This window comes from Salvelinus sp. IW2-2015, linkage group LG10 (assembly GCF_002910315.2).
Source record: "Salvelinus sp. IW2-2015 linkage group LG10, ASM291031v2, whole genome shotgun sequence".
NCBI classification, from domain to species: domain Eukaryota; kingdom Metazoa; phylum Chordata; class Actinopteri; order Salmoniformes; family Salmonidae; genus Salvelinus; species Salvelinus sp. IW2-2015.
Genome location: NC_036850.1, coordinates 13,996,698 through 14,019,734, shown reverse-complemented (window position 1 = coordinate 14,019,734; position 23,037 = coordinate 13,996,698). Strand labels below are relative to the sequence as shown.

The 23,037-nt window shown below is 44.1% G+C and overlaps 1 protein-coding gene across 7 annotated transcripts in view; it reads left to right on the top strand.

Moving 5' to 3' along the window:
- Window positions 1-23,037, top strand: part of LOC111969324 (SH2 domain-containing adapter protein F) — a 111,344-nt gene that overhangs the window by 6,953 nt on the left and 81,354 nt on the right. For all 7 annotated transcript variants that reach the window (XM_023995380.2, XM_023995377.2, XM_023995376.2 and 4 more), the window contains exon 2: window positions 16,962-17,103. In XM_023995380.2, the coding sequence (XP_023851148.1) occupies window positions 16,962-17,103 (142 nt within the window). The remainder of the gene's footprint in view (window positions 1-16,961; window positions 17,104-23,037) is intronic.

The window sequence follows — 23,037 nt, the reverse complement described above, 5'->3', positions numbered from 1 at the left end:
CTCCCCAGCCCAGATCACATCTCAGCTGCCTGAGCCTCCCCAACACTCCCCAGCCCAGATCACATCTCAGCTGCCTGAGACTCCCCAACACTCCCCAGCCCAGATCACATCTCAGATAATGGAATCAGAGCAGGCGCTGTGAGCCAACCAGGTGTAGTTTAGCCAAGTCCTTGAAAGGACAGTTGTGTGTAATTAGCTTACGAGTAACGTCTCAACAGCGTGTGGGGGTTTGAACCGACGCTCTTTAATTTCCCATGAAATAGACATGCTACAGCTTTACCGCGCGCCCCTTTGTCTTTGGCTTTCTGTTCCAATCTGATTTTGTGTGTGTGTGTTCTTGCGGTGGTTTTCCCTCCAGCAGCAGTCTCTTGGTGTGTGTATGTGGGTAAATCAAAGCTGTTTGACTGGCCTATAGATTAGCAGTGCTTGGGGTTCTGAACTTTCCTCATCTTCATTCCCTCACTATCTCAGTCTTGCTTTAAAGCCTTGACTCTGGCAATCCTCTCTTCAGGGGGATGTGCCTAGCTCTTTGTTGTTCTGTTTTCTACTCTGCTCCTCTCTCAGTCCTTGTAGTGATAGGAGAAATGTCAGACGTAAACACTACCGGGGCATCTGACCTCCTGGTGGACGGGCACCAGAATCCATCATGTGATGCGTGGGTGTCTCTAGACGTATGTGTAGTCTCATACCTGTCTTACTATCAGATGGAAGCTGACAGGTTCTGATAGCTGGCTTTAGCTGAATGTCAGAGCGTTACAGGAAGTGCACTTCTCCTCCCACTCCCACCTCCACACAAACACACGCCTGTTTACTTACACTGTATCACCAAGGAAGACGTCTGAAAGGAATTGCATTGTAAGTGTCGAACCTGAAAAGGGTTGTATTGCTGCTTAATTGTCTGCTCTGTGAAAGTCATTTCCACATGTAACACCCATGGTAGGTTAAATGTTCTCTTTCATTCTTAAAGGGATATTTCTGGTACACATGGAATATGGTCCAGGCAAACAGAGTAGAGGGCACAGAGTACAGTAGGCCTATAGAGTAGGAGTTAAAACACGCTGACCCTTTACTTTGAATGCTTAACAGAGTTTTAAGAACGCAAATGAACTATACAGTTAAATTATGAGTTCATGATGACCAGAGAGTAGTGATGCACCGATATGTCATTTTTGGCCGATATCCGATATTTTCCTTGCCAAAAAAAAACACGATACCGATATTTAAAATTTTAACGGCCTTTTAAGCATTTTAGTACAGTTAGAGGCCGGGGTAGGCCGTCATTGTAAATAAGAATTTGTTCTTAACCGACTTGCCTTGTTAAATAAAGGTTACACACACACTGACCAAAAATGTATTTTGTTGCCATTTACGTATGTCCCCATTACCAGTAAAACATAATCAAAACCTATTTCTTCACTTTATTTGCTGTGCTGCATTGTTGTTCAGTCGTTTCATTCTCAACCTCGATTTCTATGGGACACAGTTTGGGGGTTTGCGTGTAAAGAAATATACTATTTTGCACTATTTGATGTGTCAAATAAGCTTGTTGACTAATCAGGCCCTGAATATAACCGCAAATTCCACTATTGTGCCTAATACTTATTGTGGCTAGCTTCACAACACACAACCCGGTCAGGTCGAGCCTCACTATGCAGATGTAGCTAGCTGACTGCTTACAACGTTAGCTTTGGGCAACAGGGTTAAGTAGCTGGCTAGCTTTTTATTTTCATGAACTGAAGTTCAATTTCAATAGGCGAACAACAAGTGGCTACCTAGCTAATACTTATTCCTGTCTCTTATACACATCTAGATGTGTATAAGCGGATCGTAAACACATTGTTCATGACTGGTGTTTGCTTGTTTGCAGACTTTTTTGTACGGCTTTGACAGTGCTACTGTATCTTTTTTGACATGCAAAGACCCAAACAACGTTCCATAGTATGTATGTACAGTTGAAGTCGGAAGTTTATATATACCTTAGCCAAATACATTTAAACTCAGTTTTTCACAATTCCTGACATTTAATCAAAGTTTAAAAAATCATTTTTTAGGTCAGTTAGGGTCACCACTTTATTTTAAGAATGTGAAATGTCAGAATAATAGTAGAGAAAGTTATTTATTTCAGCTTTTATTTCTTTCATCACATTCCCAGTGGTCAGAAGTTTACATACACTCAATTAGTATTTGGTAGCATTGCCTTTAAATGGTTTAACATGGGTCAAATGTTTCGGGTAACCTTCCACAAGCTTCCCACAATAAGTTGGGTGAATTTTGGCCCATTCCTCCTGAGAGCTGGTGTAACGGAGTCAGGTTTGTAGGCCTCCTTGCTCGCACACGCTTTTTCAGTTCTGCCCACACATTTTCTATAGGATTGAGGTCAGGGCTTTGTGATGGCCACTCCAATACCTTGACTTTGTTGTCCTTAAGCCATTTTGCCACAACTTTGGAAGTATGCTTGGGGTCATTGTCTATTTGGAAGACCCATTTGCGACCAAGCTTTAACTTCCTGACTGATGTCTTGAGATGTTGCTTCAATATATCCACATAATTTTCCTACCTCATGATGCCATCTATTTTGTGAAGTGCACCAGTCCCTCCTGCAACAAAGCACCCCCACAACATGATGCTGCCACTCCCGTGCTTCACGGTTGGGATGGTGTTCTTCGGCTTGCAAGCCTTCCCCTTCATGCTCCAAACATAACGATGGTCATTATGGCCAAACAGTTAAATTTTTGTTTAATCAGACCAGAGGATATTTCTCAAAAAATTACGATCTTTGTCCCCATGTGCAGTTGCAAACCGTAGTCTGGCTTTTTTATGGCGATTTTTGAGCAGAGGCTTCTTCCTTGCTGAGCTCCCTTTCAGGTTATGTCAATATTGGAATAGTTTTACTGTGGATATAGATACTTTTGTACCTGTTTCCTCCAGCATCTTCACAAGGTCCTTTGCTGTTGTTCTGGGATTGATTTGCACTTTTCGCACCAAAGTACGTTCATCTCTAGGAGACAGAACGCGTCTCCTTCCTGAGCGGAAGGACGGCTGCGTGGTCCCATGGTGTTTATACTTGTGTACTATTGTTTGTACAGATGACCGTGGTACCTGCAGGCGTATGGAAATTGCTCCCAAGGATGAACCAGACTTGTGGAGGTCTACAATTTTGTTTCTGAGGTCTTGGCTGATTTCTTTTGATTTTCTCATGATGTCAAGCAAAGAGGCTCTGAGATTGAAGGTAGACCTTGAAATACATCCACAGGTACACCTCCAATCGACTCAAATTATGTTAATTAGCCTACCAGAAGCTTCTAAAGCCATGACATTATTTTCTGGAATTTTCCAAGCTGTTTAAAGGCACAGTCAACTTAGTGTATGTAAACTTCTGACCCACTGGAATTGTGATACAGTGAATTATAAATGAAATAATCTGTCTGTAAACAATTGTTGGAAAAATGACTTGTGTCATGCACAAAGTAGATGTCCTAACCGACTTGCCAAAACTATAGTTTGTTAACAAGAATTTTGTGGAGTGATTGAAAAACGAGTTTTAATGAGTCCAACTTAAGTGCATGTAAATTTCCGACTTCAACTGTATGTATGTCGTGAAGCTAATAGCAGTCACGCTATTACTGTGTAACTCCGTGTCACGAGAATTTTTATCCCAATGGTTGAACTCAGCTATCACTATAGCTTTGACCAATTCCCAGAAGTTTGTAAGACCCTGGTTAATAGAAGAATTTGATAGTCTCAGAATTCTGCAAAAGGTTAGTTCTTTATTCAGAGAGTACTCTGAAGTCAAAAAATGCAAACAGTCATTTTATAACTCTCACCCCCACCTACACACACACACACAGTTTATCACTTTTCTACCAGGTGGGCACTTTCTAGCCGTTCCTCTCCTCCCTAGATTAGAGGGGCTTTGTAAGGGCCCTCTTTCCTGTTGTCAGTTTTCAGAGTTTTAACAAGTCGACAGTTCAGTTGGCCTTGAATGTCTCAGCTCTACCCAGCTCATATTGCAAAATAGTAACACAATGGTCCAGTCACACACATTATGGAAGTATTACTCTAACACATTTCATACAATTATATGAATTCAGGGTGTAATCCTTTAGTCATTAATTTAAACATATACATTCCTTTATCACTCCGGTAGGGCAACATCTGAGAAATAGCTTACTTGGTAGTGTATACCGGTGCTCAGAGAAAGGTTGATTGTCAAGTGCAATGAATTCCATTATCTTGGCTTTAATGGATTTCGCATTTGCGTTGTCTCGCTGAAATGTTCTTACTCTTTCAAATGACTGCTCGACTTGTTGACTGCTCGATCCACACAGCAGACATTGTGGGCTAGGTTAGGAATGCTGTGTTGCATGTGTAGCGCAAAATTTTACATGTCGTCATTACATCATGTACCTACGTTATATAGGAATGCACGTCAGCTTTGACATTGGTTTTGCACATCAGCGTTAAACTAGACATCGGCCGATACCGATGTTGGCAGTTTTAGCTAATATCGTCCAATTCCGTTATGGTCACCGATATATCGTGCAGCCCTACCGTAGAGCCTAGATAGCGATACTATGAATACTTTCCACATTATGATAACAGATTTTTTTTTAAAGTTGTTGGTTGCTATGGATACACTTCCCCATAATTACAGCTGAGCCTGGTCAAATATGATTGCTTTGGCGCAGCATCTCCTTGTAGTCCAGTTAGAGGACTGTTGGGTAGTTATCAATCATGTTATTGTTCTCTGAAGTGTCCAAGAGGGCCATCCATTTGTTGAACTCTTCAAGGTATCCCAGCTGCCTTGGCAACTGGCACTATTGTTTTCCAGCAACAGATTATCAAGCATTTCCAGGTGGACTGGGCAGCCATGTGATTTTTTTTTTCTTTCTCTCCAAACAATACCCTTCTGTGGTATTTTATGGGTGTATCATATTCTGTCCTTAACAGTTGCACAGGGGATCAGTGAGTTAGTTCTAAATTCCTATGGCCCAGGCAGGAATCCTGGAAGAGCTCTTTAGGAGGAAGGAACCTCTGCTGGTGCTGGGCCAACAAAGCTAACTTTATTTACACCCTGCCTCAACCCACCAGGATGATGTCATTCTGCATGGGGAAGATGACTACACTACAGGATGACATGGAGGAATCACATGAGGACAAAATTCAGATGTGAAATGTTGATCTGGTCAGGAAAGAGATTATGCATTGATATTGAAGTGGACTGTTTATAGAGGTTTATACAACTTTGTAATGACATTGAGTATTATTGAAAGCTGAGTGATGCATAGCATACCTAATACTCAAAATATTGAGTAGCATATGGTGTATGACTAGAGGTTTACAATGGGTTAAGAGGAGTCTTCACCTGCTTTTAGCGGTTAGAGCGTTGGGCCAGTAACCAAGCAGTCGCTGGTTCGAATACCCAAACTGACCAGATGAAAAAACTGTTCCCTTGAGCAAGGAACTTAACCCTAATTTGTTCCAGGGGCTCTGTTCTACTGTGGCTAACCCTGTAAAACAACACATTTCACTGCACCTATCTGTTGCAATAAAACATTTTGTTGCAAAACATTTTTTGGGGGGGGGTGGGGTTACTTGTTAACCAATTTAACACGATGGCAAAGTTTTAATGAATTAACCCCCATGTACAATTCTAGTCCTGAGATGTGGAAACAGTGGCATTAAAACATTTCCCTTATCTTTGTTTTTCCTGAAGAGGGTTACTGTAGCTGTTCCACTGTGTATTTCTCTAGGCTTTCAGCTGTACAACCTGTATGGAACCCAACAGGTCACATAATACCCGGCCCTGTATGCAGGCAGTTATTGACCACTGTAGTCAAGAGAGTTGTCTGTGGACACATGGCACTGTTTTGTTTAATTACACAGTGTAGTAGAGCCTGTAAGGGAAGCCCTGGTTGGTGAGCACATCATCAGACACGGATTAAAAGGAAACAAATTGAGCCCTGATGTTTCATGCCATCCATGGCACGTACAGAAAGCCTGCGTGAAGCACTGGTATTTTTAACCGCCCCACTGATAGCTAACAGTAGGAAGGCCCTTAACCTCAACTCTGAGTACACCAAACACTGCTGCTCTCCCCACGTAGTTGGCCATATCTGACTTATGCTGGGTTTTCTGTGTGTAGAACATAGGAATTATCCCATGGTATTTTAGATATAGTGTAGAGGGGAGTTAAGCTGCTCTGTTTCTGTATTTACTATCCGGGAGGTAGAGTGGAGCTCTTTAAGGTCTGTGCCCTTCCTTGACAGTGGAGCTGACCTATGACCTGTGCTCACTGACAGGTGCTGAGGCTGAAGTGTGTGTGTGTCTACCAGTGGGGTCGTGGTCTCCATAGACACGGGCACCACTGGGGAACTGGCCAAACCTCTCCTTATAGACTGGATGGGCACTGATGTCTCTCCTAGGCTTCGTAGGACACAGATGTTGTTCGGTGTATGGTTCGAGAGTTTGCCCTGCTGTTTTCCCTTCCATAATATCCTATAGTTACTACTGCATGACATGTAACACTGTTTTATTACTCTGTCTCTAGGTGTAGGCCTAATATAGTTCAGCCACCATATAAATTGCTTGGTGCAGTGATTGGACCAAAGGTAAAGCAACCAGGCCACTGACTGTCTGCTTTTGTTTGGTGGAAAATATGGAACAAGAGGGTTGCTCCAGGATTAAGGAAGTGCTCCCTTCCTGACGGGAAGTGTTTACAACTTGGTGACATTCCCTTTTGGCTGGGCAAGTCTACGCTAGCTCGACACTCTCAAACAGTCTGGGAATGTTGACTCTGCTCTCACATCTGTGTTAAAATATAACCCGGCAGGGTTAATATTTCCTCATGTTGCAGCTTGAGCAAACTGGCAAGGGCTTTGTGATTGTGACATTGTACTGTGTCAATACAAAGCTGTGGTGTCATGTTCTGTTAGGGACCTCCTAGTCAGGTCAGGCTGCAGTGAAGTCCGTGTAAAGACTCCTTCTCCCTCTCCTGCTATGGGAGGTGGAAAGCCCCGTAGCGATGGCAGGGTGACATAAGACTCCACCCTGCCTGCCTGCAAGTTCTATTGTCAGTCTCGGAGCTGTTGGGTTTGACATGCTGCGTTCTGTGTACACGCTCACCACACAAAGGCTATCTGAGGCCACGTCGCTTCCGACCGCAATCAAGTCATCCTCGTCACATCAAACTTCCCTGCTTTGTTTATGTACAGCTGGCTCCTGGGCCTGCCTCATTTTGTTTTCCCTACTGTCTATAAATCACACACCCAAATCAAGGTCATACTCACTGGATTCACATTGTTGTTTTTATGTCAAGCCCTACTTTTCGTAGTCATTTTTGTCTCCTTTCTCTAGCATAGCAAACCACACACTGATCACTGCACCTGCACATCTGTAAATAGCCCACCCAACTACCTTATCCCCATATTGTTATTTATTTTTGCACTTTATTTTTGCTCCAGTATCTCTACTTGCACATCATCTGCACATCTATCACTCAAGTGTTAATACTAAATTGTAATGTAAATGTAATTATTTTGCCACTATGGCCTATTTATTGCCTTACCTCCCTAATCTTACTACATTTGCACACACTGTATATAGATTTTTCTATTGTGTTATTGACTGTACGTTTGTTTATCCCACGTGTAACTCTGTGTTGTTTTTTGTCGCACTGCTTGGCTTTATCTTGGCCAGGACTCAGTTGTAAATGAGAACGTGTTCTCAACTGGCCTACCTGGTTAAATAAAGGTTAAATAAAAAATAAAACTTTATCTAAGGCTGTTTCTCCCAAACACAGCTACTGTAGGTGTGTGTGCCTCAGCCTTTTATGCATCTAATGGACCAACAACAAGCCCATTCCTCCTCACAACTTAACCACTACTCCCTCTTCCTTAAATTCAAAGAGTGATAAATCTATTTCAGAGGGAAGGAGAGCAGAGAAAGGAAATTGGATTTTGTCAAGCGTATCCTCAAGTGTTAATCTTGAATATCTGTTGAATATGAAGAGAGCCTGAATGTGGGCCAGCCACCCTCCAGCCGAGGTCCTCAGTATGCTATAAGGGCTCTCTGGAGAGAAGGTGGGACTTGGTCCCACTTGAGTGGACAGGGAACTGAAAGAGTCGAAAAGAGACATTCTTTCATAGAAAGGGATGATCGGCTAAAAAAGGGAATAAAATAGGGGATCATACGGAAAAGGTAGAGTACAGCAGGTATTCCTGTGAGACTAGGAGGATGGTGAAGCATTGTGCTTGGGTTTCTGGCCTGATGTTAGGTGATATTACATTCGAAGTAGAAAAGCACCTGTTCAGGCCCAGTAAGCTCAAATGAAATAAATGGTTTATAAAAATCAAGAAAAGTCTCCGCCTCAGTGAGTAGCCTGCTGCTCTGCTGTGCTGCGTGCCTCTTGGCTCGGCATTACGCAATATGTTTTGTGTCACTCGGGTTTCTAGAAGCTTGGAATGAGAATAGAAAGTGCTTTTAAAAAACAAACAAATACAGAACAAGTTGGTGCAGCAGCTCCCTCGTAACATTTTTGAGGATCCATATGGCGTTGTCAGAGAAACGACCTGCGACCTTGAGTCTCACTTCAGGGATAAAGCGAAAATACATAAAGCTGATACTGTGGCAGACTGGCAGTGTAACATTCTTTTGTCACTAACTTTCAGCGGCAGTGGTAAAACATCCTCACAAATGTAGAATGCATTGTTCTTAATCCTGTTTTTTTCCCCGCACGACATGCCGTGAGAGTACAGATCTTCAGTAGAAGCTAGGTCTGTGATCATCATGAGCGTATCATCCCTCCGTAGATGATCAGTAGGATTTAGTGCTCCCTTAAACCTTGTGTTGGTGTGACTGTAGTGTGGCTGTCCTTCGTGGGTGTGGGAAAACATGACTCCTGTGAGGCCTGAATAGCCCTGCCTGCTGCATAACCTAGTTCCCACTCACAAGTGTAGGAGGGGTACACTGCACACAGCTGTGTGATGTACCTCTTCTTATCTCAAGGAGAAGTGTCTAGTGCTATTCTCTTTTCTCCCATTTATAATGCAGCTCTGATGTTTTTCTCGCTGTAACACTGACCCGTGTTACAGGGTATCCGTGTCACTGTCGTTGCGTTTTGGAAGTGTTCCCATGCAAAGTATATGACCAATGACGCACTAAACCACTTCTCCATGTGCCAAAAGAGCGGGCTCTTCCCGACTGGCGTGTGAAAAGCCACCCCACATGTGCAGCAGCCCAGAGATCTAAAGAAGCCCGTTTTATGTGGTCTGAATCTTTAAGGAGACCAACAAAATAGGTTAACATGGGAAAGTGTGAGCTGTGCTTTGAACAACACAGATATCTGACTGGCGGAAAGACGGAGAGACACGTGAGAATGATGGCTGAACACATTGGAGTGCAAAGAAGGGAGATGCTAGAAATGATCCCCTCGTCACAGGGAGCATGCTGGTTGAAGTAGCATGTGTTGCACTCTTTCCTAAATCCTCTCTCCCTTTAAAGCAAGTCATCTATGACTGGGGAAATGCATGTTTGGGCGATGTTGGGGAGAATTGAGGTCTAAATATGTTTTCTTTTGTACCCAGTGTCACCACATGTACTAATTATCTATAATCTGAACAGCAGAATAGCGTCTTGAACGCTGAGTGTGCTTTTATCTCTAAATTGTTTCTCTACAGGTCTTCCCTAGCCATTAATATTTGTCTCTTTTTTTCAGTCCTTCCTAATCAAGCAACATGCTTTATCCTCGGAACATTGACTTTGAGAGGGCTTTAATAAGGCTAAAAGCAAAGCTGACAAATTCATTCAGCTGCAAGAAGACAAACATGATTTCGCTTTACTTATGAGAAGTGCTCTCCTCCACTTAGCGTTGCTCTAGCTTCTATTGCTTGTGACTGATTGAAAACAATGGGCGCTCATGGAAAACATCATTTGATTAGCTAGCAGCTATCTTCCCTGGTTCTTAAGTAGGCATTCAGGGCTGGCGTTGCAACGTCCTTGTTGAGGCCCATAGAGCCACAGGCTGATTCCCAGGCCAACAACCACTGTCTCTTAGGAGATGTCGTAATAAAGTTTCATTAACGTCAGAGCTGTATTGTGGGAAAGCTCCATCTATACAGTCTTTTCAGAGGAATATAGCCCCCAGATGGAATCATGCTTCACAATCGGGTTCCATTGAGTCCTAACCAGATTTCCTCTCCCATCTGTGAATCATACAAGTATCTTATTGATAGTGGCTGTATTGTGTCAACAACAGAGGTTGCAATTGGTTCTGCTTTAGTAAATTGCCTTGTGGCAATGTTTGATGGCAAGCTGTTAGCTTCAGATGACTGGAACTGAGCTGAGTGCATGTATCCTGTATTTCTAGTTGAAGATAAGTTGGAGCAGTCAGAATTCAGCAATAGGCAGTGTGATGTTATCTGTTGTTCAATTTCCCTTTTTTAAATGAATATTTGTCTAAACAGCAGCGTAAACATATGCTGGGCAGCCTATTCCTCTCCCCTCCTTATCCCCCTCTCTAAGATGGTTTTCATTAGTTCTGATATCATTTTTTAAAACTTAAGAACAAAAGAGCCATGGCAGCAAAACAGAGCCCTTTGAAACGCCCTAATTCAATCGAGCAGCTAAGCCCTGAGTTGTATTAGGTTATCAGTGGCTCAAATCCCCTGTGGCGTGGAGACATAAATCACAAATGCCAGTCCCTGTTTTTCCCCTTTCCCTCCAGTCCTCTTGCCCCCCCCCCCCCCCCTTCTCTAGCACATTGACTCTTGTGGTGGCCTGGTAGGGGGAGAGGTGGGGGAGGCTTCAGCCCCCAGTAGCTCTGACATCCCTCATCCTTTCTGGACCAGCTGTGACATTTGTCACATTTCTGTGTAACGTCTCCACATTACATTACTGTCACCAGTCGTTCAGGTGGCTACTCAGATGGCTGGCAGGGAGGCTGGCTGTCATATTAGACATGCACGCGTGCACACACATGACTATCTGGTGCATCCAGCAGCAGTTTACTTGTATTATTATTATTTTTGTTTGTTTATAGTTTGAGGAGTTGGATTTTGCTTATGAGATGTCAATGACGGAATGGCATATTTAACTAAATAGTTTGGACGTGGGGGAAAGCTATAAATTGGTGCAGCATACTGCCAAAACCCTATCATCCTATACGATGACCACAAACTAAGACTTTAATGTTCTCCCTTTTATGGCCCCAGATGCTCTATATGATAATTGCCTGTTAGATCCACTTGGTCTGCATGTGATGGTGTGGGAGAAGGAAGATTGTGTATTTTCCTAGTTCTAATGGAGGACTGCAGCCCAATTGAATTGTAATCTCAGAAACTCTCTCTGTGCTAACTGTGGAATGCCAAGTGGCAGGTGCCTGTTACACTCTCTCTCCTTAGCTAATGCTCACACTGATTCAAAATAGACTTCATTCCTTGAGAGCTGCAATGTATTTTTAAGCAGTGTGGGGCTATTTCTCCTACTATGACTGCCTCTATGGCTGCCTGGCTATCTAAGCAACTGCAGGTGTAAGACATGGTGAACCTGGTAGCTCAGCACGACACCAGGCTGGGAGTCATTTAAGTATGTTCTCACTGTGCTGCTGCAGTGTAGTGATATGTCCTGACTGCTTCCGGGGGGCGAGATGTCATAAGCATACAGGGTTGCTTTGTGAGGCTACTCACAGCTTACATCTCTGCTTAGAAAAGCTCACATACAGTATAGCACTCTATATAGAAGCACTGCAGTATTGCACTCACTGTGGGTAAATTTGACTTTCATGACAAGTGTGGTGGCTTGGCTGTAGTCCTGACACACCCTGACATGCCAGCAGACAGATGGTGGGTCCCCAGGCAAGCAGGCCGCCAGGCAGGGAGGGAGGGAGTGAGGCGGGCTGGCAGAGAGGCAGGGAGGCAGGCAGGGAAACTGGTAGGCAGGCGGTCAGGGAGGCCCCAGGAAGGCAGGTAGGGAAGCAGACAGGCAGAGCCTCGTCTCTGACGTTCCCCTCTCTCCATGTGCCCCTACTCCTCCAGCTGGGTAGCATTAGTGCAGTGTGGCAGGACCTTCACAGAGGAGGGGTAACTCCCCAAAACACTCAGACTAATTGATCCCCTCCTCCCAAATACTAGTGTTAGATGTGGCCCAAGGCAGGGGAAAGTCAACACCCAAGTAGTGTGGTAACTGCCAACTTTTACTTTCATTTGCACTGAGTTGTTTGCTTGTTTCCCTCAATGGAACCCGATATGGAACTGTTAGATTGATGTGGAGAAATGTCAAATGGAATGTAGTTTGTCCATTCCATTGCTTTTGTACATTTTTAAGACTGTTTCTTGGTATCTTAGGCAGAGAAATCGCTGTCGACACATAAATTAAAATCTCTGGAATTTAAAAAAAAGAAAATATGAAAATCTGGGGGGTAGCTAGTACTAAGTGATAAGGAGAGGTGGTGGGAGGCAGGAATGTAGTTTGTCCATTCCATTGCTTTTGTACATTTTTAAGACTGTTTCTTGGTATCTTAGGCAGAGAAATCGCTGTCGACACATAAATTAAAATCTCTGGAATTTAAAAAAAAGAAAATATGAAAATCTGGGGGGTAGCTAGTACTAAGTGATAAGGAGAGGTGGTGGGAGGCAGGAAGCTGCCATCCAGAACCAGCCTCAGTATCAACCTCAGCTTCAGGCTCCAGAGGACAAGCAGAATGGCTCTCCTCTCTCCCTCAGCAGCAGCAACATTACCAGGTGCTAAAAAGAGCTTTCATTGGCTGACTGTGAAAAATGATTGAGCGAACAAGACCCGTCACAGGGCTAAATATACAGTATGTCTGGCTTGATTGCAATGTTCTTTTCCACTTCGTTTAATACATAAATCTTTTTTGGTCCCTGCTGTTTGATGACAGGACCACCCAATCCAATATAATGTCTGTGGTCACAGCAGCCATCCATCGTTAAGCTAGCTACAGCTTTGTGGCAGTACACTAACAAGGGGAAGGTGTAGAATGAGGACGTACGGTAGAACTGTCCTACTGTCAGGTATCGTGCCCTCTCTGAGGAGGGCACTGACATGAGTCGTTGAATATCTCCTACTTCCATATACAATGAGGTATAGTAAGTATGGGGTTGAAGGCATGCCAGTCATAAGGCATAGTTTCCCTTAATTACTAAACCAGGCTTTCTCTGCTGTGTTTACCACGTGGACACACAGACGGCTCCTGGCATACACTGCTGCAGCTTAATGCACTGAGGTTCTCTCTCTTGCTCTCTCCCACATGGAATGTGTTCAGTCAGACTGGGTTGCCAGTGCTCTGGGCTGGCTGTAAGTACACTCTCTGTTTTGGTCAAGATTACTTAGTATCTGGTTTGGGCTGTGCTACTGTTTCCAGATGGACACATACCCAAGGTGATATATCGTGTGATGTGGATAAAGATACTCCATGTGAGGGGAAACATGCCATTTGTAACTGTTGAATACTTCAGTGTCAGGGACAGGAACATCTGTAACCTGACTGGCTGAATTTAATTAAAGTTGTGCGGGAGATGTATTATATTTGTGGTAGAAAAACAAGCCAAAAGAGTGTTTGCATTGGATGCATTTCCTCTTTTAATATCACAGAAGAAAAACAGAGGAGGAACCCATAATTACGCTGTGGCAAACTAGTCCTACTTATGTTATGTCCCGAAATCGGATGGAAAAGCAGGAGGCAGGCCATCGGTGTATAATACACGGTAGCCAGTATGAAGCACATTTAAGGGTCATTAAAAACAAAACCTGTCTAGTGACTAATCTAACAATTTTTGTGTAGATGATCTGTTGGAGCATATACAGTTGTGGCCAAAAGTTTTGAAAATGACACAAATATTAATTTCCACAAAGTTTGCTGCTTCAGTGTCTTTGGATATTTTTGTCAGATGTTACTATGGAATACTGAAGTATAATTACAAGCATTTCATAAGTGTCAAAGGCTTTTATTGACAATTACATGAAGTTGATGCAAAAGAGTCGATATTTGCAGTGTTGACCCTTCTTTTTCAAGACCTCTGCAATCCGCCCTGGCATGCTGTCAATTAACTTCTGGGCCACATCCTGACTGATGGCAGCCCATTCTTGTATAATCAATGCTTGGAATTTGTTAGAATTTGTGGGTTTTTGTTTGTCCACCCTCGTCTTGAGGATTGACCACAAGTTCTCAATGGGATTAAGGTCTGGGGAGTTTCCTGGCCATGGACCCAAAATATCAATGTTTTGTTCCCCGAGCCACTTAGTTATCACTTTTGCCTTATGGCAAGGTGCGCCATCATGCTGGAAACGGCATTGTTCGTCACCAAACTGTTCCTGGATGGTTGGGAGAAGTTGCTCTCGGAGAATGTGTTGGTGCCATTCTTTATTCATGGCTGTGTTCTTAGGCAAAATTGTGAGTGAGCCCACTCCCTTGGCTGAGAAGCAACCCCACACATGAATGGTCTCAGGATGCTTTACTGTTGGCATGACACAGGACTGATGGTAGCGCTCACCTTGTCTTCTCCGGACGAGCTTTTTTCCGGATGCCCCAAACAATCGGAAAGGGGATTCATCAGAGAAAATGACTTTACCCCAGTCCTCAGCAGTCCAATCCCTGTACCTTTTGCAGAATATCAGTCTGTCCCTGATGTTTTTCCTGGAGAGAAGTGGCTTCTTTGCTGCCCTTCTTGACACCAGGCCATCCTCAAGTCTTTGCCTCACTGTGCGTGCAAATGCACTCACACCTGCCTGCTGRCATTCCTGAGCAAGCTCTGTACTGGTGGTGCCCCGATCCCGCAGCTGAATCAACTTTAGGAGARGGTCCTGGCGCTTGCTGGACTTTCTTGGGCGCCCTGAAGCCTTCTTCACAACAATTGAACCGCTCTCCTTGCAGTTCTTGATGATCCGATAAATGGTTGATTTAGGTGCAATCTTACTGGCAGAAATATCCTTGCCTGTGAAGCCCTTTTTGTGCAAAGCAATGATGACGGCATGTGTTTCCTTGCTGGTAACCATGGTTGACACAGGAAGAACAATGATTCCAAGCACCACCCTCCTTTTGAAGCTTCCAGTCTGTTATTCAAACTCAATCAGCATGAGAGTGATCTCCAGCCGTGTCCTCGTCAACACTCACACCTGTGTTAACGAGAGAATCACTGACATGTCAGCTGGTCCTTTTGTGGCAGGGCTGAAATGCAGTGGAAATGTTTTTTGGGGATTCGGTTCATTTGCATGGCGAAGACGGACTTTGCAATTAATTGCACTTCATCTGATCACTCTTCATAGCATTCTGGAGTATATGCAAATTGCCATTACAAACTGAGGCAGCAGACTTTGTGAAAATGTATATTTGTGTCATTCTCAACTTTTGGCCATGACTGTATATGCCACCTTCCTCCTGTAAAATCATCCACTCCTCTTACCCTACGCAGCATTCGCATCATCCAAGGTGAACCTTTCACTCTTTACTGCTATGCACTTTGAAAGGTTTCAGTTTTGTATATCGTGTCTTGTTCAGTGAAATCAAAACTGGATCAGAAGGAGAAGGACGGTGCTTTCCCAGGTGGTGTGAAAGCCTGGAGTTGGGGAAATGCTTTAGATATGGATCGTACTGTGCTGGATTCCTCGGTTCCCCCTTAAAGTCCCCGCCTGGGAGGCTTGGCAGGTGTCCTCCCCTGTGGGCTGTATTTCTGAGAAGGGTGTGGAGGAAGGGCTGTGGTTGTTTTTAAGGACAGTTGGTTGGTTGGCGGTACAGCCATGGCATGCATTAGTCCAGTTCACCCTAGGATTGCCCAGCTCTGTCCACTAGATGACTGAAGAGCTTATTTAGGATGACACCAAACCCCTTCCTGCTAAAGTATGACTCATGGGGTGTAGTGCCAATCGACTCCTTTCCTGTGTGTGTGTGTGTGTGTGTCTGCGTGTGTCTACTTCACTGCATGTGTGTGATTGTCTGTGCGAATGTGTCCTGTGTGTGCTTGTCAGTGTACAGTATGCTTGTCTGCACATTTTGTGTGTGTGTGTGTTGTAGGTCTCCATTGAGTTGTTTCCCAGATTTTGGACCCCCCCCCCACTCCTCCAGTCCGTCTGTCTGCCCGCTGGGTGAACAGACTGGCACCACTATTGATTCTCTAGAGTCCCAACTGAAGATAGCCCATGTATGTTCACCTCCTGGTACTGGTAGTAGCCAGTCCAAACCCCCTCTAGTCAGCTTTTCTCTTTGGAGTCCCTGTCCAACATGGCAGAAGGAAGAGAACTTGAAATATTTACTTTATCTGGAAGAGAATTCTGTATATGAAGGGGAACAGTTTTCTTGGGCCTCAGGAAATTGCCATGGCCAGAGATGCTGAGACTGTGTGTGGACGGTCAATTTGATACCCTAAGAGTTGGCTGTATTTCTGGGGCTCAGGACAGGATGTCCACTTAATTGTCAGCTTCTGCAAAACATTCTTAGTAAAGAGAGCAAGACTGCAATTAGCCATGGCTCGCTGCCAAATCCCTGTAAATCTGCAGAATTGTTTCTCTTTAAGACAGTTTACCAGTTGTGGGCTGTCCTCTTTTTCTCCCCGCTCTTTGAAAAGCAGGCACTGTCAGAGTACCACGGTATAATTAGACGTAGCAGGGAGCGTGAAGTCTAAAGAGGAGATGGTGGAACTGAGGCACACGGAGAAAGATGCTGTTATTTATGTCTTTCTTTTTCTTTTCTGTCTGGGTGTTGTGACGTGTGGAGATCACATGTTCCTGCAGAGCCCAGACGGGTACTATCACTAATACGGTCACCTCCACTCCTCTCCTAAGGTTCCAGTTACATTTTCTCCTCGTCTCCTGCCTCTGCAATGTAACTCCCTGGGTTCCGGAATGTGTTGTGGTTTTAAACAGAGCAGTWAAATGTATTCTAATCTTTTCTCACCTACTCTCATTCCCTCCCTCTCTCTCTCGCTCTCTCTCTCTCTCTCTCTACCCCCCAGCTCATTATCCTGGATGACTATGCAGACCCGTTTGATGCGGAGCAGGACGGGGGGACCCAGGCCACCACGGAGAAGGTGACCCAGGCCAGCACAGAGAACGATGGCTACATGGAGCCCTATGAGGCCCAGAAGATGATGGCAGGTAGATCAYTACTCTGTTCTCCCCTGGGCTCTTCAAACCTCGGCACATTACATTTGACATTTTAGTCATTTAGCAGACGCTCTTGTCCAGAGTGAGTAGTGAGTGCATACAATTTCGTCAGTTATCAGTTGCCACCTTCATTCGTCTTTCCAGACGTTTGGGAGATGGGACTCGTGTATCCCCCGATCAGCCGTTGAGGACTTGTGGCTTTGTAATTGGAGCACCCTGACCGGGTGCCGTCAGCCAGAGCCAGCTGAGCCCGAGGGCAGAGGCGTCACACTCTGAGGTAACATGCTAGGCAGAGCAGAGCAAAGTTAAAAAAAAATCTAAGCAGTGCAATGCTACCCGCTACCTCTTACTAACTCACGCTAACTGACATCTCTGTTTGGGTTTAGTGTGGCGTTTTTTATGACTGCTACCAGACCGTATTTGTTGGTCAACTGTCTGGTATCTTGGATTAGACTTCCATTCAACCTCAGCCTCTCTGTGGAATTACATGTTACATGTCTAGTAATGCATCTTAGCCTTCATCATGTCTGCATATGGAAGCTGCTTCTTTGTTGACAATTAATTAGTATGTCACTTGACCTTGTCACTTGACCTTATGTTTGTTGGCTTGCCACTAATTAACTTGGTCAGATGGCCAAGATGGCATGCTACATGACAGATGCTGGTAGACCACAACATTATTTTGTGGAGAGCTGGGTATCAGAAATACAATAATTGAAAGCAGTTGTTTTGCTCTTAAATAGACAGAATACATTCTACTAGCAGGTAGGTAATGTGAAAACAACCTCCACAGTAAATACATCTTCAGGAAAGACAGGCCTTTAGATGTATTTTAGATGTATTTTTTCTTTGAGCTAGTCATGTTCTGCTCTGAAAGAAGACATGGATTTGAGACAACAATAGCTCTGCTAACGCTAGGATTCAGCAAAAACCCTACTCACCACAACTTTGTCAAAATGAACATYATTATGCAGTGTGCGAAGACAGAACAACATCAACAAAGAATATAGAAAACAAGCACAGAATTCCAAGATATTTAAAGGAGAATCTTGCGGTTAGCATATTCCCTCACTAAATGAACTTTGGACCAGTCACCTGTGGTATGTTCCATTAGGGATGTCAAGGCTCAGAAGACAAGGCGTTTTTATAAGAGATTAGAAAGTCCTGACCTCTCATGTTGCGTTCCATCTTCCTCCCCGTCCCCTCACCCGCCCTCTCTCCCCAGTGTAATGGCAGAACCACTTTACTGTGGCCATCCCTCCTCTCTTCTGCTCCATACCTTGACGACAAGCTAGGACTTAATGGCCCTCCTGACAACCTCTCGTCTTCATCAGTTTCACTGGTTTGACCTTCAACCCTGACCTTTTCTCACTGCTGAATAGTAAGGTGTGACCAGTAAGGTGTGACCAATGTGACCAGAGACTTCTGGTTTATGGTCTTTCCTACCCATGTGGATGAAGCTTAGAGGGCCGTAATGAAACCGGGTCATAACCCTGCCAGGCTTCTTCTATAAAGCCCTTATTTTTGTTGCATTTGAATTGGAAACCTTTTATTTCCAATCAACAATGTTGATAGGAATGTGGATTGCGAGCAATCACATAGTAAGACGTAATAACGCAGCGTGAATAAACTTTACATCAGTAAATATCTGTATGAATATCCTCGGTGTATAACGCATGTCTGTGTACATCATTAGATCTGCATAAGATTGGAGATCCTTTCAATGTACATTTTACTAGTCCACCATTTTATATTTTCTCATTCATCATGAGAAGGTATCACTTGAGTAATAAAGCTCCCTGTCTGTAAGGGTCATACAGTTTTACTGATGGCCATGTCTATTTCTGCTGTGTTCAGAGACTCATATTCCTTGTGGTTTATTCGGTTGTTTGCCAGTTCTAGTTTTGCTGTTGTTTTGACTGAGCTGTCAGGGAGCATTTGAAATGGTGCTGTTCTGTGGATTTATTCAGCCCACTTCTGCCATCCTGTTGACGACCACAGTAAACTAGCAGAGCACTGAAGGACGGATTCACTCTGATTGTTTCATCAAGCAAGTGTCAAATAGTACACTTTGATTTACACACACACACAGGATTACACTGGATGGTTGAAATGGCTGTATTGGCCCCATTCTTTGTATTCTGTCTATGGACAGTGTAATTACTATATTCCCCCTGATTTACCAATGTCCTGCCAAGGCTCTGGCACTGGCAGTGTTGAGCATATTTGTCAGGCTAGCGTCCTACAATTCTGTGGCGGGAGAGGAAGATGGAGAGGGAGATGAGCCACTGCCCAGATCTCTGCAGTATGGCAGTTGGAGGGATTTACTGGAGTGAGGCCTGGTCAGAAATTCTCCCCTCTCTCTCTCTCTCTCTCTCTCTCTCTCTCTCTCTCTCTCTCTCTCTCTCTCCTGGTCCAGGCTGAAATAGGTTTTCCCCGGCAGTGTTACCCTCTGCATTGTTAACATCAGAGCCTGACTTTCTCTCTGTCGTCTCAGTCCACTGCTACTGGACCTCACTGATGTGCATCGACTGGCTGTAATACTCAAATCAACAACTCTCCTAGCTCTCCTATTTATGGTTTTCCGACAGAGCKCGTTTTTAATTCACACCGACCACATTTATATAGACTGTTGAAGAGCATTGGGCTTAACGCTACATAAAAGCGACTGTAATGTTTAAACCTTCAGAGGCGTGTGAATCGTAGTTTCATATAAAATGTGTATCTAATTAATTAGAGGCACTGGATCATTGATAAATCAGACTGGTTTCTATTAATATTGGTTTATTGCCCCCCCNACACACACACACACACACACACACACACACACACACACACACACACACACACACACACTGGATGGCTGTATTGGCCCCATTCCTTGTATTCTGTCAATGGACAGTGTAATTATTGTGTTCCCCCTGATTGACCAATGTCCTGCCAAGGCTCTGGCACTGGCAGTGTTGAGCGTATTTGTCAGGCTAGCGTTCTACAATTCTGTGGCGAGAGAGGAAGAAGGAGAGGGAGACGAGCCACTGCCCAGACCTCTAAAGTATGGCAGTGGAGGGATTTACTGGAGTGAGGCCTGGTCAGAAATTGTCTCTCTCTGTGTCTCTCTGTGTCTCTGTGTGTGTGTCCAGACTGAAATAGGTTTTCCCTGGCAGTGTGAACCTCTGCATTGTTAACAACAGCAGAGCCTGACTTTCTCTCTGTCATCTCCCAGCTCTGATCTGAATGCTAGCTAAGGAGAAGCTGTTGTATCTGTGATGCTGTACAGGCTCAGTCCACTGGTAATGGACCTCACTGATGTGCATCGATTGGCTGAAATACCCAAAACAACAACTGGAGTTCTCCTATTTATGGTTTTCTGTCAGAGCACGTTTTTAATTCACACCGACCACATTTCTATAGACTGTTGAAGAGCTGTAACGATGTACGCTGAGTGTCAGGAAGCAAGCTCAGAGAGTGAATACATTTAATAAATAAATGAACAAAACAAGAAACACAAACAGCGCCCCGACATGAAACAGAAACAATGATGACTGGGGAAGAAACCAAAGGGAGTGACATATAAAGGGCAGGTAATCAAGGAGATGATGGAGTCCAGTTGAGTGTCATTATGCGTGTAACGCTGGTGACAGGTGTGCGCCCTAACGAGCAGCCTGGTGACCTAGAGGCCGGAGAGGGAGCATACGTGACAAGAGCATTGGGCTTTTCTTCACATAAAAGCGACTAATGTTTAAACCTTCAGAGGCGTGTGAATCGTAGTTTCATATAAAATGGGTATCTAATTAATTAGAGACACTGGATCATTGATAAATCAGATTCATTTCTATTAGTATTGGTTGATTGCTCTCCCCCTCCTGTCTCTGCTTGTCGACACCAGCCTCTCTGCAGTCTCAGGTTTCTCCATAGATTGAATTTGTCTGTGCCACTCAAACCCGGAGTCTCTTCACACACCAGACACACTCACAGGCACAAACTTTTAAAGAAACTTTTATTGTCTGAGATACATCTGAGTTGTACATTTTATTCATTCAACTTGAAAATGACAGTTTTGACAAACAATTACTACAAAAGGAGAACATAAACATTACCGTAAATGAACACGACAGAGCATGTTTAAGCACAATTCATTTGTATTATTAATTTGTGTAATTACGCACTAGCACTGATGTCTTCGTTAATGACGTCCTGGTCGAGAGTAGTTGACCTGAGTTTAACTTTAGTTGGGTTTCAAGTTTTAGTTACGTCTAGGGCGATTTCTCACAGGACCAGAAATGCACTTCGCTGCATGGTGCATCATGCCAGCTTTTTCTACAGAAGAAGGACATGGCCATTGCTCAGCGCAGTCTTAGATGACTATTAGGCTGTCGACTTGCCCAGTACCCAGTGGTAAGCGATGTGCCATCCACCCAATTCCAGACCCCCTCTTCATCTCTGTCCGTCAGACCAATCCAGACTTCCCAGAATCCGTTGACAAATACCTGTTCCTCTCTGCTGTTTTTTGACCACCAGCTCAGCTCCTCTCCTCACAGTCCTGTCTGCTCTCCTCCCAGTTTCTCTTCTCAGTAGAGATGTAGTACAAACTGGATTTAAAACGCCTCCATCCCAGGCTTGTTCAGCTCCAGTACAGGGAGCTCTGTCTGAAGACCATCTCTCTCAACCTGTAACTGGTCTTTTACTTTGGTCCTGTTGATGTAGCTAGTCTCTGAAGAGTCTCTGTAGAGGAGACGCAGGGTGATATTGAAACAAAGCAGCCAGTCTGTACAGTCGTCTTCTCCCTGGGGTGGTAGACATCACCTGGTTGTTTTCTGCAGTTCTGGTCTTCATGTGTACATCCATTCTCACCCGTTCAAGAACGGCTTTCATATGCCTCATTGAGTTCACCATCGGATTCATCATTCCCTGCACTGACAAACTCTGCCATCTCCAACTATACCTGTTAAAGTCTTCCTCGCTTTGAGATGCTAGTGTGTGTTTGTTACGGCGTGTTTGCCCAACACTAGACTGTTCTGAATGTTTTTTTTCGGTACCTTCTTATAACCACAAGATGACAGGAAACTGTCGCACCAGGAAGACCATGGCAGCCATGAGCGTGTGGTGGTTTGAATGTTTCCATGCCACCTCTGATGCTAGCTTGTGCCCTGGTTTCTGTACTCTGTGTGTCTGCAGTTAACTCTAAGCCCTTTACATTGTATTGCTAACTTAACTCTGCTTTCATTGAAACATTTTCTTCATATGCGCACTCTCTCTCTCTCTCTCTGGCTCACTTTGTCAGGCCTATTATTTTAAATGGCTGTATTTCTGCTGCAGGATAAGTAGTGTTAACCTCTATGGTCTTCAACAGACGGCGAGAACAAAAAAATGTGTTCATTTTAATGGCCTCATGAGTTGTTGATGTTTAGCATTTAGGAATCAGATTGATAATTGCGTAGCCTAAAACACTGAGCAAAGTCATTTGTTTGCCTCAAGTGATTGTTTGTTATAACCACTGTAGGAGTGAGTGTACATTATTACAGTCCTTGTTATAGTAGATTGTCTTTAGTTTGTGGGTAAAATGGTGATGACTAATTTTGAAGTGGGCTAATAAGAAATAGTAGTTTGCTGGATTTGTAATGCCATAATCCTTATGTTTGACTTGCGCAACACACACACCGCGTGAAATGTATGATGTGCGGCCTTGGTAAAGAGTTGGTTATTACACAGGCATTTTTCTAACTGTTACGCTGACTGTGTGTGTGTGTGTGTGTGTAAGGTGTAATCCAGCCCTCTCCCTGGAGTCTCCCCATCTGATTTATGAACCTGCTGGAGGTGCTTGTCACGGCTTACTAACCTGTAAAGCCTGAGCCACAATCTCCTCTCTGTTTTTACTGGCTTGGCTTACAGCAGGGCCTGCGGAAGTCTGCAGAGATACTGTGTATC